Source organism: Manacus vitellinus, unplaced genomic scaffold (assembly GCF_001715985.3).
Source record: "Manacus vitellinus isolate BGI_N305 unplaced genomic scaffold, ASM171598v3 scaffold_1_pilon, whole genome shotgun sequence".
NCBI lineage: Eukaryota > Metazoa > Chordata > Aves > Passeriformes > Pipridae > Manacus > Manacus vitellinus.
This window is the reverse complement of record NW_021939396.1, coordinates 12,038,852-12,056,056: the sequence shown is the minus strand read 5'-3', so window position 1 is coordinate 12,056,056 and position 17,205 is coordinate 12,038,852. Positions and strand designations below refer to the sequence as shown.

General features: G+C 41.6%; 1 protein-coding gene across 1 annotated transcript in view; it reads right to left on the bottom strand.

Annotated features, from left to right (window-relative positions):
- SNTB1 (syntrophin beta 1) overlaps positions 1-16,901 on the bottom strand; it is a 59,002-nt gene extending 42,101 nt beyond the window's left edge. Inside the window, exons 1-3 of the mRNA XM_018074470.1 lie at positions 16,891-16,901; positions 15,883-16,037; positions 14,921-15,137 (exon numbers count right to left, since the gene is read on the bottom strand). Of these exons, the coding sequence (XP_017929959.1) occupies positions 14,921-15,137; positions 15,883-16,037; positions 16,891-16,901 (383 nt within the window). The remainder of the gene's footprint in view (positions 1-14,920; positions 15,138-15,882; positions 16,038-16,890) is intronic.
- Between the last annotated feature and the right edge of the window lie 304 nt (positions 16,902-17,205).

Sequence of the window (17,205 nt, the reverse complement as noted above, 5' to 3'; positions counted from 1 at the left end):
CACAATCAGACTTTTTCATTTTGTTTACTTTACACCTACAGAGATAAATGAAAACCATTCCTCCTCCCAAGCACAGACATTCTCTTAGGATTGCACTGTAGTTTCAGTGACACCACTATGCATTAGCCAGAGGCTACTGCAACTGGCCTTCTCCAGGAGTTACCAGCATCCTCAGTGCTCCATTTAGATCCTGCTAACAGTGGCAGCAAGAAAGTGCTAACCACAACCATATGACTGCTGCTGGCAGGCATTTTTTGCAGATTTTCAAACTCCCGTGGAAAGAGATGAGTTTTTTTCAAAAAAAAACTATGCCTACTAGACCATCCTGTGGGTTTCCACCCCACCACTGTGGCTTGAAATGCACAAACAAACACAGTTTTCAGGAAAATGAATCCTGTTCGTTGTGGTTATGGGACATGTGCCAACACCTTTGCTAACAACAACAACAAAAATGCTTTGACAGGCAGCTGCAGCTATTTCAGCTTTGTTCTCAGTGAAGTTATTAGTTATTAGTAGGGCTTTGTGTGCTCTTTATAGCCTTTGTGGGCCATTTTTACTTGAACATTTGTTAAATAACCCACAAAGTAATAGTCTTGTTTATCTTTATGTGGCAATTATAAAACCAAGCTCTGGTCATTGCCCATCACTCAACTCTGTATCACATTTGTGCGTTTTCATTATAAAGGTACAGTGACTGCCCCCGAATGTTACCCTCACAAATTCGACCTGGGATCTGAGCCTAAGCACATACTTCTGTCCTGAGTATGGCTGCCCAATCTCTGGGACACACAATGACTCCTTTCTGCAGCAGAAAATTAATTAGTTCAGTGGAATTTATTCAGGTTGAGGTTCAAACCAGTACTGTAATGCAAATGTTTGTTATGCAATTACAAAATCCTGCAATTTGGAGCTTAACTAACAATTAAAAGGTTTTAATTAATTGGTTAAACCAGAGCAGAATGCAGAACAGAGGGTGACTATCTGCATAGCTCTCTGGGGCTCAGAGAGCAAGGATCACTGGTTTCATGTTTGTCCATTTTGGGAAGGGGAGGTCTCCATGTAGACACTGTTCTAAAGATAGAAAAGGTCATGATTTTCCAAACTCAGCAGCTGAACTGTTCAGGGTCCTAAATCACTGGATAGCTTAAAAAGCGGGCTGATTTTTCAGTAAGTGCTAAGCCAGCACAGCAATGCATGTTTCCTCAGTAAAGCTGCTGCAGCTCAGCGCTGTCTGAAAATAAAGGTTCTTATTTAGCTGCTCCAGGATGCACCAAACATTCAACTTCAGGTACCAAAAGTAAAATTCCCTGTCAGATGATGCCAGTCTGGTGAATAAGAAAACTATGTTTATAGATAGGCATGCTCCCAATCACACTCTCACTTTTTCTGAACTGGGAGAAAAAGTAATCTCCCTGATGGTTATGATTTAGCCACTTGTGTTCACTGATTATTACAGTCATGCACAGCTATCACAACTTGGTCTGTCTTCCTATCAGAAACACTGCTCTCTTTGCCATCCGAATGGAGTTTCAGGTTGTTCTTGTAGGCAGCCATCAATGAAAACAAACTTATGCAGGCTTGGATTTTCAAAGTACATTGTGGTAATCAGTGAAATGTTGCTTATTATCTACAGAGCACTTTTTGGCAGGAGATCTTACAGCATTGTACAAATGAGGTCAGTGACAGCATCCCCATTTCACCACCAAAAAAAGCAGAACAGCGAAGAACCCAGACAAGGCCAGGAGCAGCAATTAGGATTTTCAGCACTCTGTCTCCCATTTTAATATTTCTTTTAGAAAAAAAATTATTTGAACATTACTGGAACATTTGTTGAACCAGCATTGTGCTGGTTTTGAAAAATGTTAATGCACCATATGGATGGTGCAAAACAATGCTCTTTACAAAGCCTGTGGTTTCTATATGGGAACTGCCACCTACAAAGTCACTGCACATCAAGCAGTAAACAAAGTGCTGAACACAGACTATAAAGAGTCAGAAGAATGTGCTGCTCTTTCAGTTGCAAAGGAGCAGCAGCAAACTTGTGTGATTTCTTTACAAGTTAGAACTGTAGCAGGATTTGGTTTAAAAATAAATTATCTAGATCTGAAAGAGCTTTCAAATGGCAACTGCTTACCTCCAATTTGTAAATTCTTCCTTAAAGCATGTGGATTAACATACAAACAACTATTTTGCTACTTGGGCCTTCATCGAAGTGTATTTCCCTTGATGGTGACTATTTAAGTATTTGTACAATACTTACAACAATGAACATTTAGACAGCTGTTAACAATTCTGTTTCAGGGTTCTAAACCATGCATATTCTAATACCTACACGTTCAAATGTGATATCAAAGTATATATTCTAGTATACATATGCATACACACCTACTGAGCCATGCTTGAAAAAAAACTCTTAAAATGGAGCTGTTTTGGGGAATGCTTGTCAGCCATCAAAGTTTGCTGGTGATACACTAATAACTGCAGAAAGTCTACCTTGTTCCCTGAGCTGAGTAACAGGATGACTGGACTATACATGTTACACTTCTCAAAAGTTAATTCAAAACACGAATAAATGCTGCTTTGACAGCTCTGAAACTGCATCTTTTATTCATGGCACTTGCTCAGTCCCAGAAATACATCTGCAAGCATCACTCCTGTGCAAGCTGCTAGGTAGGGCACCTTTTATTTACACACACCTTAAGGATGACAGTCTAAATCCTCAACTGCCTGATCACTAGAAAACTTTTGGAAACCGAGCTTGCAGATTTCCACTGAAGACCCAGGACTCCTGTCTCCACAGTCAACTGGGATGGAGATACTAAAAGAAACTTAAAATCTTCCCAGAAACCCATGGGCTCTGACAGCAATCAGATGCTGAAAGTGCTGTGTCCCTATAAACTCTTCCCTTTTCTGCCTTTCAGCCTACGCTGCTTTGATTCACCAGACCATTTGGATGATGCTTTCTGTATAGCAGCTGACTGATGGCATTTCCATACTTTTTGAAAAGCAAAAAAATACCAGTGACCTGAGTAAACTGCAAGACTAAAGCACTTAAACATTTCCAGCAGTCCAGCCATTGTAGTTTTGATTTGTTCCCTGGCTAAACTGACCACCGCTTACTGACTTCTGTTTATCTGCAGTTCAGTGATAAAGTTCCCTTAATTCCCCACTGAATTGAAATATTTAGGGCAATGCCACAGCTGTGTTTATTCTCACACTCCACCACAGTTATGTAAATACTGCATATGGAGCTGTTTCTGATAAAGCCCATACCAACCCAAAGGAATTATATGTTAGCTCTAGATGACTGCCAAGATGTGCGGCATCTCTCCAGCTTGGCAATGCATATGAATGATATCACATTTTCTCAGAGATCATTTGGCAAACCTTATAATAAAAGAGTAATTTTCTCTCTCCTTCTCAAAGAGTCTCACTGAGCCAAGGAGTGTTTCCAGCATCCCCTTCTCCACCTGCAAAATACGGAGGTGACACAAAACCCAGCGCCTCCAAATGCTCTAACCTGGCACGTAAGAGGAAAACTCCATCCCTCGCTTCATCATCCAGACTTTTTACTTTAAAGAGGATCAGAAAAAGCTGAAAGCAAACGTTTGATAGACCATACTCATTCCCCATTTGATAAGGCCTCTTTCTGTAGGAGTGTTCATTATTTAAGAAATAACTTTTATCAAAACTCTTGGAAGCATTTCTCCCACCAGCATTGGCTCAGTACCAAATCAGGCACTGAGTTACACTTCATGCCTGTTCCTGGGTCAGATTATACATTCAGTGACTGATTAAAGTGTGGAGTAAATCCCTTGAAGTTAATGATAAGCTGGAGCCAGAGTTATTCGAGTCCATCACGCTACTTTGATTTTGCACCGGCATAGCCAGGAATAAAACAGTCTGTCAGTGACTCTGCAAACTTAAAAATGAATCAAAGGCCAAACTGCTCACTCCATCTCCCGCATCATTGTCTGCACATGAAACCACAGTAAGTAATTTTATTTTTGAGTGTACAACAGTAGGAGCCTTTCCAGGAAAAAGGTAGACTTAGAGGAACACAATCTGATTTATATTTAAATAGTTGTAAGTTTTGTTATTAAATAAATTTTAAAAAACTGTTAAGGTTCTTTAGAATTCCACATGCAGTATCAGGAGATGAACCAGGAACAAAATATATTAAAATTAAGAAATGAATACTTTGCATTTAGTCTGCAAGGAAAATATTCCAGAGAGGTTGTTAGGCTCACAATGAATTTCCCAGCATACTCTGAAGAAGCATCTTCCTGTGATTAACCTAAATGGAGGTGAAAACAATTTTACTAAGCTAGCCTTATTTGGTAATCAAGTGGAATTTTTCTATGTGAAAGTTCCTCTGTCCCCTCACTGTCACAGGGGCATTTGCTGTATTAATAGTTACTTGATGACTTTCAACTTACAGTGCTAAAAGTATGTAGATACTTGTTCCTTGAGAGCTGGACTAGAGGGAAGTCCAACTAGAGGGTGTATATATCGGTACTGAGCTGTCACAGTTGATTTCATTTCTATTTGCCACCAGCTGGGTTTTATTAAAAGGGATATCAGCAGACTTGTGCCACATGCAAGTAAAGAAAGGCTTTGTTTCTGTAATGGACTTGCTCACACCACGGTGTGCTGATGCCGACCTATCTGCAGAGCACATCACACACTGCCTTCTCCACCCAAAACAAGTACAAAAGGAACTGAATAGTATATTAAAGGAATTAAATGTATACATATGTTAAGGAGCAGGACTCTTAGCCCACATTGCCCAAAAGACCTCTTATCTTTTACTTTCTTGAATTTTTCTTTTATGGTCTGATTGTAATAGTGCTGAGAATTGGTAACCTGGGAATACACAGTCCAGTCTTCTTCACAGTGGATTCAGCACCAAACAATGGCAAAAGTGCTGTTTCAAGGAGCAGCTGGGGTCAGTTATTTGAGGAGAAAAAAAACCCCACAAACAGTACTGTTTCATAGGCATGGCAGGAATTTGATTTAACCTTTAGAAGATTCTGTCTGAAAATTTAAGGCCAGAAGATGGTGTGGTCAACACACTGACCACAGCTTCCTGAAGTAGCTGTTTTACCTGAAGCAAAGCCAATCTCAAAGCATCTTCTGCAACAAAGCAAACCTTCTGCAGCTGGAAATGCATCTGGGCTAAGCAAAGAGCACCTGACAGCAGCTGGTAATAGTGGCAAATGACCCCTTCAAATTGAGATGAGGGTGGAGGGTCTCATGCTGCTGCATAAATAAGAGATTGTGGTCTTGGAGAAGAACTAGATGTCTTCTGAGAAGGAACGCCACTGTTCCTGTTAGGCAGTGCTGTAGTAGGACCCAGGGGAAAGAAGAGGACAGATCCACAAGCCTGGGTGAAAACTGATATGGAAACAGGAAAAATGAGTAGGGCTGCTGATAGATCAGCTCTGACTTGTGGATGAATTGTCACAGGAGAAAGTCCTGCTGAAGGAGAGAAAGAGCCCATCCACCTTATCTAGAAGGACGTCTCAATGTCTCATTATTTCAAATACCTACTTTTTGGCTTCCATGATCAAGAATCCCAGGAATCACTGCTTAGTTACCAAGTGAAGCAAAACAGAAGCCAGACAACCAAGACAACAAAGCCACAAATTCACTCGGGATCAATTACTGGCCTCTGAGTGTTGTGGGAAGAAGCACCACCTGAAGATACTGACAGCTTCCTTGGGGACTTTCTCTACTGGCAGTGAACTCATCTTCCCATCGAATAGACTCAGGGATTGATGGAAAAGCTGTACATAAGTGATGAGAAGAAGTAACAACTTCACCACAACTCCTACTACAGTAAAACAGGAATTTTCATCAGCAGAAATGGATGTGCAAGAAAGCTAGAAGAGAATGCAGGGTACTAAAATGGCAATGTATCCACAACCTAAGCACTAAAGATCAGCCTCAGCATCTACCAACACTGAGCTGAGGCACCTATGGTGGCAACCCACCACCCAAGGCTCATGCTGAGGATGTAATTTGCTGCCATACCAGTGACTACACAATGTGCAGGAGGGAGCAGCTTTAAATACACCAGCTGAAATTCCTGCTCCTTAATTAATGGTAGGTCAGGCCAGATCAGAGCTGTAAGACTGAAATCCAATTTGCAGACCCGCTGATAAGCAAGGGAAAGCCCAGCACTGAGCACAGGACAACAGCTGGGCAGGACAAAGGGTCTGAGGTTGTCACTGTCTCCAAGTCGTAATACAAAGGACTCTGGGGACTGGGAGCATGGCAGGAAACTGAAACTCTTGCATCTCAACTTACTTTGTTTGGAAGATCTCAGGGGTCTTAAAACTGCTCTTCAACATTATTTATCAGCAACGTGGATGTCAGCACTTGCATAGCTTTACAAACAGACACACACAAAAACGTGATGAACTATTTGTTCTCTTCTGTCCTGCCCTGCAGCACTCACACTGCTCCTGGGGAAGGGAGAAAGCCCCCTGTCATTATGTCAGGGGAAAAGATGGGACATTTTTTTTTTCTCCTTCAAGAAAATGAGACAAAACTAATTCCAGATTCACCAGGACCTGCACAAATTGAAGATCAGTCACAAAATGCTGTAACTATCCAATTCTACACTGGTATCCCAAACGTCCTTCAGGAAAACTCAGCAGTTCCCACTGTATCTCCAAATACTGGCACATTCCCCCAGCAATACCCTTCTCAAATCGTTGCCCAGAGAGTACAGCAGTCTTGAGGACATTAGAAAGCTATTTTAACATGATTTAACAGAACAAGGATTACACCCAAAGTAAAAAACAAAAAAAGAGTAATGAACATCTAAAGTTCAACCTAGTTTGTTAATGTATTTGTGTATATGCTGGATACCCTGGAGGCTGTTCTGTGGAAAATTGCCTTTAGATTGTCTGGTGGATTTTTTTCCTTCTTCCAAAAAGAAGGGAAAAAAAAGCTGGTGATCTGAACTCAGAAGAGGCAAAACCACTCCTCTCTATGAAAGAGATAATCCTACAGAGGTGTCTGATCTCAGTGGCCTTTCAAAAAAATAGACAAAATAGATAAAAATAGGTATGACCCAGAGTAAAACCAATGACCTGTTTGGCTGCTGGGGAGTTTCACAAATGATGGAAAACAACCATTCCTAATAATTGGGAAAAAAAAAAATAAATCACCATTTCTGCCTGTAGAGGCTTCAGAGCTCCAGCTCCTACAGGTTTGGAAAACTGCCCCGTTAACAAGCTAGATGACTGCAGCTTCCAAAATGCACCAGCAATCACAGAGCTGCCCAAAAAGCAACTGATGTAGATGACAGAGGACCATTAGACACCCAATTATCGAACCATTAACTATTAATTCTAGCAGTTAATGATTTGCCCCAAAATTCTGTTATAAGAGAAAAAATAAAATCTTAGAGGTCTCACATCTGACAAACATAGCCCTAAATGCATTGACTCTGGCTACCAAGGAGGCTCTCATAGCCATGAAACATATCAAGGAGGAAGAGGAGGCCTTCCCCATGGCCTATCCCACAACTTCACTCCTGTTCCTCACACCCCAACTTCTTCCCTCTCCTACCCTCCGGGTATTCAAGGGGACACGGCAAATGCCTTTTTAGCTAAACTGCCTAATGTCTCTCAGCTTGAAAGAGAGAACAGTAGATAAATCTCAAAAGCCACCTACTTGTTCATCTCTTCCAATAAAGAGCGGATTTTGTGAGCAGATTAGCTGTTACAATACTATAAACAAGAACACAAGAGACATCCAACTTCACACAAAAGGTGGATTTGGATCCAATATAGTAAAACAGTTGGGAGCTAAGGTTATAAACCCATGTTCATCTTGACCTTAAATTCACAAGCCTCTGTGGGCAAGGATGTATAAGGTATCACAGTGTCCTTCTCAAACAGACTGTGCACACTGCGACAGCACAGAACAACAGGGTGGTTTAATGATGAGGGGCGAGTCAACCAGAGTTTCACCCTGATTATTGTCATTTTTGTTCTTTTCTGGATTTGAATTACACTCTTTCAAGTTGCTTTATTTTACTGTTGGATTGCTGATACGGTAATCTAAATAGATAACAAACACAGCCCACCAGGGGAAAAAAAAAAGTAACAAAAATTCCTGATATAAATCAGGACTTTGACTCTAGCAGGCTCAATAACTTCTTCAAAGGACTTATTGATATTCAAATAGTAAAACATGTCTGTACTAATAATGATAATTAAGTGCCTTTCATCCAAGGATCTCAAGCTGTAGCTCACAACAACACTGTGAATTAAGTACGGTCTCTCCATTTCACAGAGGTTTTGTCTACAGCCAGAGAGCAGCTCAATAACAACATAAGGAGCAATTCCTTGAGGAGGTGTGGAGGGGGATTTTTTAATACTAGTAATGCACCCATTATATATCTTTACCTTTGCTCTACCCCATGCATTCCTAAGTCCTTTATCTTTCCATCTCCCATATACAACACACAGTAACAGAAAAAAGACCCACTAGGAAAAGGAAATTTTCACCTCCCCAGGAAGCCCTACAGAGCTGCTGATGTCCACCCAGGACTGATGCAGCTCCAGCATGCTTCAGCAGTGCCAGCACAGTGATGGAAGCAGTTCATCATCTCCTCAGTCCTGGGTCCAGGTCCAGCCTTTACCCAGCACCTAACCCCATCTGTGCTTGCTACTGCCAGTGTCATTGACTGTGCCCAGTGTTATCAAACTACGTCTTAAGAGGCAGAAAACAAGATAAATGTGATCTATGCTCTCCAAGAGCAGCTGTAAATCATTCTGGTACTATGGTCACTTTGTGGCAGTGCTCTGCCCTCTGCGAGCCCCATACACACATGACTCAGGGGAACCATTTCCCCAACAACAAAGAAAAACCCAGGCTGCAAAGCTGCACACCTAAACCACACAGCTCTTTGAGGAGAATCCAGCATTTGCTTTGTGCACCAGTGGCTGCTCATACCTGGCAGCATCAACGTATGGTCCTGTTTACTAAGCAGGAAACAGGCAGGGTGGAGGCATAAGCGAGACCATGTTTTCATTTAGACATCTAGATTCTTTTCCACTTGCCTCCCTGCCCCCTCAGTTGCCCTTAACTTATACAGGCAGGAACGTGAAGAGATACAGGAGCTCCTCGGTCTTTCATCCCCTCATAGAATAGAAAAGAATCAGAACAGAACAGAATAGTTCAGTTGCAAGGAACCTACAGTGATCACCTAGTCCATCACCCTGATCAGTTCAGGGCTGATCAAAAAAAAGTTAAAGCCTCTTATTAAGAGCACTGTCTAAATGCCTCTTAAACACCGACAGCATTTCTCCTGGGGCATCAACCACCTCTCTAGGAAGCTTGTTCCAAGGTTTGGCCACTGTCTCAGTTCAGAAATGCTTCCTCATGTCCAGTTTGAACACTTCAAGTCTTGTAATCCTTTTAAAGAAAATTAGCTGTACTTTGTCTCAGTAGTGAAACTGGGAGTGTTGGCAGGTCCTGAACTATGTGTGGTCATGTTTTGTAGAGTTTTACTGAAAAGGCATGGAGTTTCTACTAGTACTCCAGACATCACCTCTATAAACACATACTGAGCCTCACAGATAAAAATGCACCAGAAAAAGATTCAGGAAGTAAATTTTTGAACACTGCTGTCCTGAACTAGCATCCCAGATCCTTGACTTTTACTTCAAGATGTTTTCTTTTTATTGCATCTTTATAATCTTCTGGTAAATTCTTACATTTGTTGTGAGCATTCATGACTTACACTTTTTGATGCAAGGACTTGTTTCTACTAAGTCATATTAAATCTGTTTGAAACTCAGTTTTTGCCCTAAAAAAGAAGCTTAACTTTTGTTTTCACATCTTATTGTAACAAAAGTAAATATATGCAAATTCACCAGAATTTTTTTTCTATTTAAGATTTTGAAATGCCATTTCAGAATCACACAGGGTTATTTCATGCTTGCATAAATTACATGCTTATACACCAATTACATTTCAAAATGTTAAATCTCACTGACCCTGTTACTGTGCATTACTGACATGTTACTGAATAAAGTAAAAAATATTTTTATAAAAGAATGCATGCAAAAGGAACCATTTTTGGGGAGCGACAGCTTTGCAATAAATCTTGCAAATACTTCTTTCAGTGAATCAGTATTTCCTAATGCAAAAACAAAAAATAAAATAATGAAGTTGCTTAACTCTATTGCTGCCTTTGGAGTAAATAGGTCTCAGTCTGTCCTGTCCTGCACCTCCCCGTTGTCTTGGGAAGCTCAGGTAATGCCCAGACACAGCTCTGTGTGCAGAGCCCAGAATGAATGGATACTAGGCAGTTCCTCAGCTACCCTGTAGGCAGTTGTCCCTGGCTGAATACCAGGCACCCACCAAAGCTGCCCTATCACTCCCCTCCACCCGTGGACAGAGGAGAGAAAATATAACAAAGGGTTCATGGGTTGAGATAAGGACCAGGAGTGATCACTCACTGAATACTGTCACGGACAAAAGAGACTTGAACTTGGAGATATTAATCGAATTTATTACTAACAAAATCAGAGCAGGATAATGAGAAGTAAAATAAATCTTAAAAACATCTTCCCGACACCAGTCCCTTCTTCCTGAGCTCTACCTCCTTTCCCTCAGCAGTGCAGGGAGATGGGGAATGGGGGTTATGGTCAGGTCACCACATGTTGTTTCCCCTGCTCCCCTCCCATGGGAGACAGTTCTCCATGAACTTCTCCAGTGTGAGTCCATCCCATGGGCAACAGTTCTCCATCAATTGCTGATCAGTCTGCCATGGAATGCAGTCCTTCAGGCACAGGCTGCTCCAACGTGGGTCCCCTACAGGGTTGCAAATCCTACCAGGAAACCTGCTCCAGAGTGGGCTTCTCTCTCCACGGATCCACAGGTCCCTGCCAGGAGCCTGCTCCCTCATGGGTTTCCATGGGTTCACAGACCTCTCTCAGGCATCCACCTACTCTGGCATTGGTTCCTCCACAGGCTGCAAGTGGATCTCTGCACCCCCATGGACCTCTATGGGCTGCAGGGGCACTCCTGCCTCATCGTGGTCTTCACAACAGGTTGCAGAGGAATCTCAGCTCTGGCACTTGGAGCACCTCCTGCCCTTCTTTCTTCACTGACCTTAGTGGCTGCAGAGTTGTTTTTCTCACAGATTCTCACTCCACTCCTCTCTGGTTGCAATTATTTCTGTGCAGTAACTTTTTTCCCCCTTCTTAAACATGTTATCACAGAGGTGTTACTATTATTCCTGACTGGCTTGGCTTTGGTCAGGGATGGGTCCATCCTGGAGTTGTCTGTCATTGGCTCTGTCAGACAAGGGGAAGCTTCCAGCAGCTTCTCACAGAAACCACCCCTGTAGCTGCCACGCTACCAGGACCTGGCCATGCAAACTCAACACACCTATAGAACACACCTGCTCAATTTTACCTTCTGATTTTAATTCTCAGTTCAACCCTGAAATGCACAACAGATAAGGAAAGTTCCATATCTGTTTCTCCATGTGTCCTTGGTGTGAAGTCTATGAGCTGTAGTCGTACTTGCTATGGTGCTGCTACTGTGTGCAGCTGACAGCTGGCACCACACTGCTGGGAATCTGTCTTGGCCCATTTTAACTTGCTTCCAGACCAAAGCAAACCTTTCCCATTGGAGGGCCAAATCCAGCCAATGCATAACTCAGTCATTAAGACTGGACCCTGGCACAGTTGCCTGTAAGGATCACACTGCTCTGGACTCCTGACACTGGAAAAACATGATGTGTGCACATTAAATGCTGACAGGATCAGGCCCACACATCCTGGGTTTAGCTGAAAGAAGTGTAAGCAGGATTTTAGGGTGACTTCAAAAGCAGACAAGAAAATCTTTTCAGTCCACAAAGTATGGTCTCATTCCTTCAGGGAATGTCATGTCTCCCGTGCCGTGTACTGTATTACGTCCCAAGACTTTAAAAGCACCAATAGAAAAATTTCACCTCAGACACCTATTTTTTTTTCTCCTATTCCCTAATATCATCACCAGAAATTGATGAAAAGCTTTCTACACTGCAGTAAGATTTACTGCTTATTGGTATTACTACCTATGACCATTCCCACATGTCCCTTCATTGGGAGGGGATGCTCCTCTGTGAGGCCTGACATTAACCTTTACTGCTGCCGCCAAAGAAGTCATTTATTAGTGAAAACACAGGTAAACAACTGATTTTGGTAGCAATTATTTTAAGCTTTTTTTCTAGCCTAAAATATAACAATGGGCCCTGCATCTAGAGGAGAATGACACAAATGCCACTAAGCAGCTCTGAATCTTTTCTCCTGATGCCATGTCTATATTATTAAAAAAAATTCCTACACATTAAGTATGGCATTAATTTGTATTAAGGATCTTCTCCTTGTTATCGTAGCTTTTTTAATCAGGTGACACAGAAGACAATTCCCTACCTCCTCCAGAGTGAACCCACAGGTAGCGTAGCAGACGGAGACATCTGAGAACCTCTGGCTCTAAAAGCACCAAACTTCACTCCTGCTCCAACATAACAAGTTGACCAAACCAGCTGAGATTAGACACAGACCTAAGAATCTCTTAACCAGTGTGAGTCTTCCAGGAGAAGAAGAAATCCTATGCAGCGCTACCAGCTCTAATGGCAAAAACAATTCGCCTCCATGCCCATTAAACTCACATTTCACTGCAGCTTTCTAAGAATTGGAGATAATTCTCTGCCAACAAGCAAATATTTCCTTTTAGGTCTTTTAATATATGTATCTTCTCATGCTGAACATCCAGCCAGTCCAGGTTGGTTCCACAATGCTGCTATGACATTATCCTCAGCCTGCGCTGAAGAAATAGCTGCACTGGAAAACTCAGGCTTTTCATGCCCATGTTTGTTCTTAGATGAAAATTAGCTCAGCTATAATCCAAAGGAGCCCTTCTATGGCCAGCATATGCTTTCGCAGTCTGCCAGCAGCGCTCTCCTAAAGTCATCCAGCAAAGTGACACCATCAGTTATAAAATCTGTGTGTGTCAGGTCACTGGGTTATGAAACAGAAGCGTTGTAAGCACGTAAGAACATGGTTTGGACTCCGCTGTGAATGAAGATAAAATTATTTTTATGGAATCAGATTACTGTCTTGGGATGCATTCCAGTGGGAAGGGATTGCTGCATTGTAGTAGCATTTCTCCTGGGACATACGAGTTCCAGTACTCAGAATTGTTAAAAAACCCTGAAACTGGTAAAGATGGTAATCGATGAGGTGCTGCTACTACACTACAGCTACCACAGTGGTGAGGTACTGTGGGCTTTGATGGAAAAATCCATCTTAGACCACACTGTGCTGGACCATAGTAACAATCAGAAGTCTATCTTTCCACAGGAAATGACAGCAACACAAAATGAAAACCATGATAACAAGCAAAATGGCTCTCCCACACATTACTTCCTAGTAACACCTAAGAACACACACATTTGTAGCATGCTTCAAAAAAGTTAGTTACATTGCAGAAGTAGCATGAGCAGTAAGTGTGTGTCCCTCTGAGTCAGCCCTCCTGGCCCCCAAACCAAACCAAGGATCAGGAGAGTGACAGAAGCTGAAAACTACAATATGGTCCAAAGAAAAGGGGAAAAATTATGACAAAATGAAGCCAACACATGTAAAGTATCATTACACTGTATCAATTCAAACAATGTGACCTGTACGGGTATTTTTAAAATACACTCCATAGCAGAGAGAACAACAAACTCTCAGACAAGTAAGTGATACAGCTGTCAAACCTCAACATCTTAAACTATACAGATATAGGTAAAAAAGGTGGCCAATATCAGTAAACATCTTGATTTAAACTGAGAAAGACTGCCAGGGTTATTTCTGTTTTACAATTGCAGTTCTGTAGTTGTCAGTTATCACCAACTATGGTGGTAACCACGTGGTGAGATGAGGACTAGAAGGAGAATAAATCAATACTAAACAATAAAGCATGGAGGGTGAAAATTAAAAGGTCAGACAAATATGAAAAAGACGGAAAGTTACACAGATACTAATAAAGTTTCTGAATTGCAGTGCAAGAGATTACAAAGGAACCCATTCTCCCCAGACCCCTTTCTGTTCTCCGCTCCTCTCCTTAACCTTCTCTGCAAATGAAAATGTAACTTTTGTTTACGCCTATATGTAAGTGCTGAGAATCAAAGACATTACACCCAGCTTCTGGGCAAGGCAGTACACTGCAGAGAAACAAAAAGGCCATTATTTGGATGGAGAATCAGTCTGCATCCCTGACTTGACTGGTCCCTTTTTTATTAGCAGCTGTTAGAGCAAGGATCAGGGAGTGTGCTGGTGTTGTGCAGCTGTTCCACATATGTTATAAATAAGGGCTGGTAAAAGCTCATCCTATTTTTAACATCATAAAAAAAAAAGCCAACCAAGAAGTCACAAAAATTCCCCATAAATGCTTTGTAAGTGGAACTTTTCTCTTCTTCCTGACTTTAATGTCCAGAATGGAATGGACAAAACAGACCATTTTTAAAATAATATTCATTAGAAAAAGGAAAGAAAATGCAATTTAGTGGAATCAGATCTAGCCAGCCTGGAGGATGTAACCAATTAGTGTGTACAGTGTCTTTTCCTTCAAAAGCAGACACTTAATCAGGATGAAAACAAACTCCTGCGATTCTATTTCTAATAAAAATGCTGGATTACCACATCGAAGAGTTTCTTTAGCACACCCAAAAGCTGAACCCAGCATCACATGTCTCAGACACAACTACCCACCCTTCCCAAATCAGCGCTTGCTTCCCTTGCTGGGTTGCTACGTGTGGCCAGAGCCCAGCTCCTGCTCACCAATGCCAGCGCTGAAAAGGTCAACAACGATTCAACACAAATGCAAAATCCCAACCCCAGGCAAATCCCCAGCTCACCTGTTTTCAGGGTCTGACACTGTCATGTTGCGTGTCACGTAGCACATCTTGAGTGGTATTGTCTTCTTGTCTCTGTGGATGGAGAGTGAAAGCTGCGACATCGGGTCAGCAGAGGCACAGCCCAAGCGGGGGGACTCGGGGGGAGGCGTCTCCCACCCGATCTCTGACACAGGGGAGCCTTTCTTCACGTAGGGGGTTGCTTCTCTCATGTATTTCACTATGGAAAAGAGAAATTTAAAAAAAAAAAAAGGAAAGCAATAAATAAATGGACATTCAGTAGTTGCATCCTCATGTGAGTTCTCTGAGCTGGTGTTAACTCCCAGTGTTGTTCATTATTTCTGCTCATCCAGCATCCCAGCATTGGAAGCTGTGCAAATACAGGAGATGGAAATCTGACTGCTGCCAGTCTCAGTATGGTGCAATAAGTAAAATGAGGAAGAAGAACAGAATAGGTAAAATAGAACATACAGCTGGTGTAAGGCCAGGAGAGTCATCCCACCTCTATAGGCAGCCTGTAAGTAGTCATGCAGGAATTCCTACGTACAGAAGCCATGGGCTGTCTGAGGTACGTGGAATTTTTTAAGAAAGACATTCAATCAAGTGACAGTGAACCTATTACACTCCTATCTAAAATGTTCCAACAATACTTCCAGTGCTGCCAACTCACATCTTGCTTCTGGTTCATGCTTGTTGGTATCACACCACCGATCTCGACAGCTATTTCTGCTTGCTGGGAAGCAGTTTTAGCTAATCTACTTGTACATATATATATATGGAGTAAATAAAAACCAATTCACTTCTTAGATTTCTCTTGGGGAAATAAAATTGAGTTTCAGCCTTTCGTGAGAGTGGAGGTGTCAGATTAGATCTCTTCTCAGCCTCTTCCAGGATTTTTTCCAGTATGGATAGGAAAAGGGAATGTAGGATTCTGAAATTATCTTAATGCATTCAAAAATCAATACCTCTTTTACACATGTACTTCATACTCCTCTCTTTATGCAGGCAAATATTGCAACATTTTTCTCTGCTTTTTAATTCTTTTGGTAGTTCAAGATTACGTTTGCTTTTCATGTGCTTGGTAGATTTGCCAGTCACAGTCTCCTTCTCCTTCATAAACCTGAGCCAAGAAAAGACCTCACATTTAAGTGCCCTAGTTTAGTCTCTATCCCCACTGCACACAGCTGTGGCTGTCTAACTGGCTGTGGCCACTTGATTGTACCCAGGACTCAGACAGCAGTGACATGAACTGAAAGGGCAGGAGCACTGTGAAATTATTTGGGGACGTTATTAAAATGCTGTGAGAGACCATTTCAAGGAAATGGTGCAGATCACTGTGTCAGCTCAGCTGAAGAAGCTGTGAAGGACTGATTAACAAAAGGGCGGGTAAACTACAAAGCGGCATTGTGGTAAAGGACGTTAAATAAGGGAAAGCCTAGAGAAGTTTTGAAGTTCAAAAAGAAAGCAACAAAAGCATTCAGAAGAGTGGAGAAGAACAACAACAGATTTTCTGTCAAAACCAGAGATAACTGCAGTATCACTATTTTTAAGGCACTTTATAACAGTTTTACCAAGAGAGAAATCAGTGCAAAACTGGAGTCCAGGCTCTGTTAACATCTATTGCCATCTTTTCTCTAAAACGGCTTAGTGCACATCTTGCCATTGCTCACTCTCTCCTTTTTAAAAAGTTTGTTAACTTCAGTTACAAGAACTTCTTTGTTTAGGTATTTTACACAATATTCCTCTGTGAGAAGAATCATTTGTGATTTATCAGAAAAGCTGTCTTACCCAACACTAGTGTTTTGATTTCCTTGTCCCTATTCTGAGCTCGATGCTCCTATTCTGAGCATTTTTTAAATTAATTTGTTCCCTATTCAGGGAGAAATTAGCACAGAATTCTATGAGGCTTCCAGAAACTATTTGAAACAAAAAGTGTTGTGATTTATTTTTTTAATCTTTTTGTAGACACATACCTGAAGTCCATTATCTAAAAATCTGAGTTACCTAACTCCCAAAACCAGTGCTCATCCTTGGGTACTCCATAAATTACGTGATTTTCAAAGGTGCTGAAAATAAGCAGTTCTAGCCAGTGTCATAGAGATACCGGTTGCAGCAGTTGGCATCTCAGTTTGGATGTACTCATAGCCTCATGTATGTACTCATAAGCAGAGAAACTGAACACATACAGATGTGGTGAATCTATTCCTGTTTACACTGAATGAATACGACTTTGTCATTAACTCAGATGGGAGGAACAGCTGAAGCTGTAAAAATCACATTTGACTGGA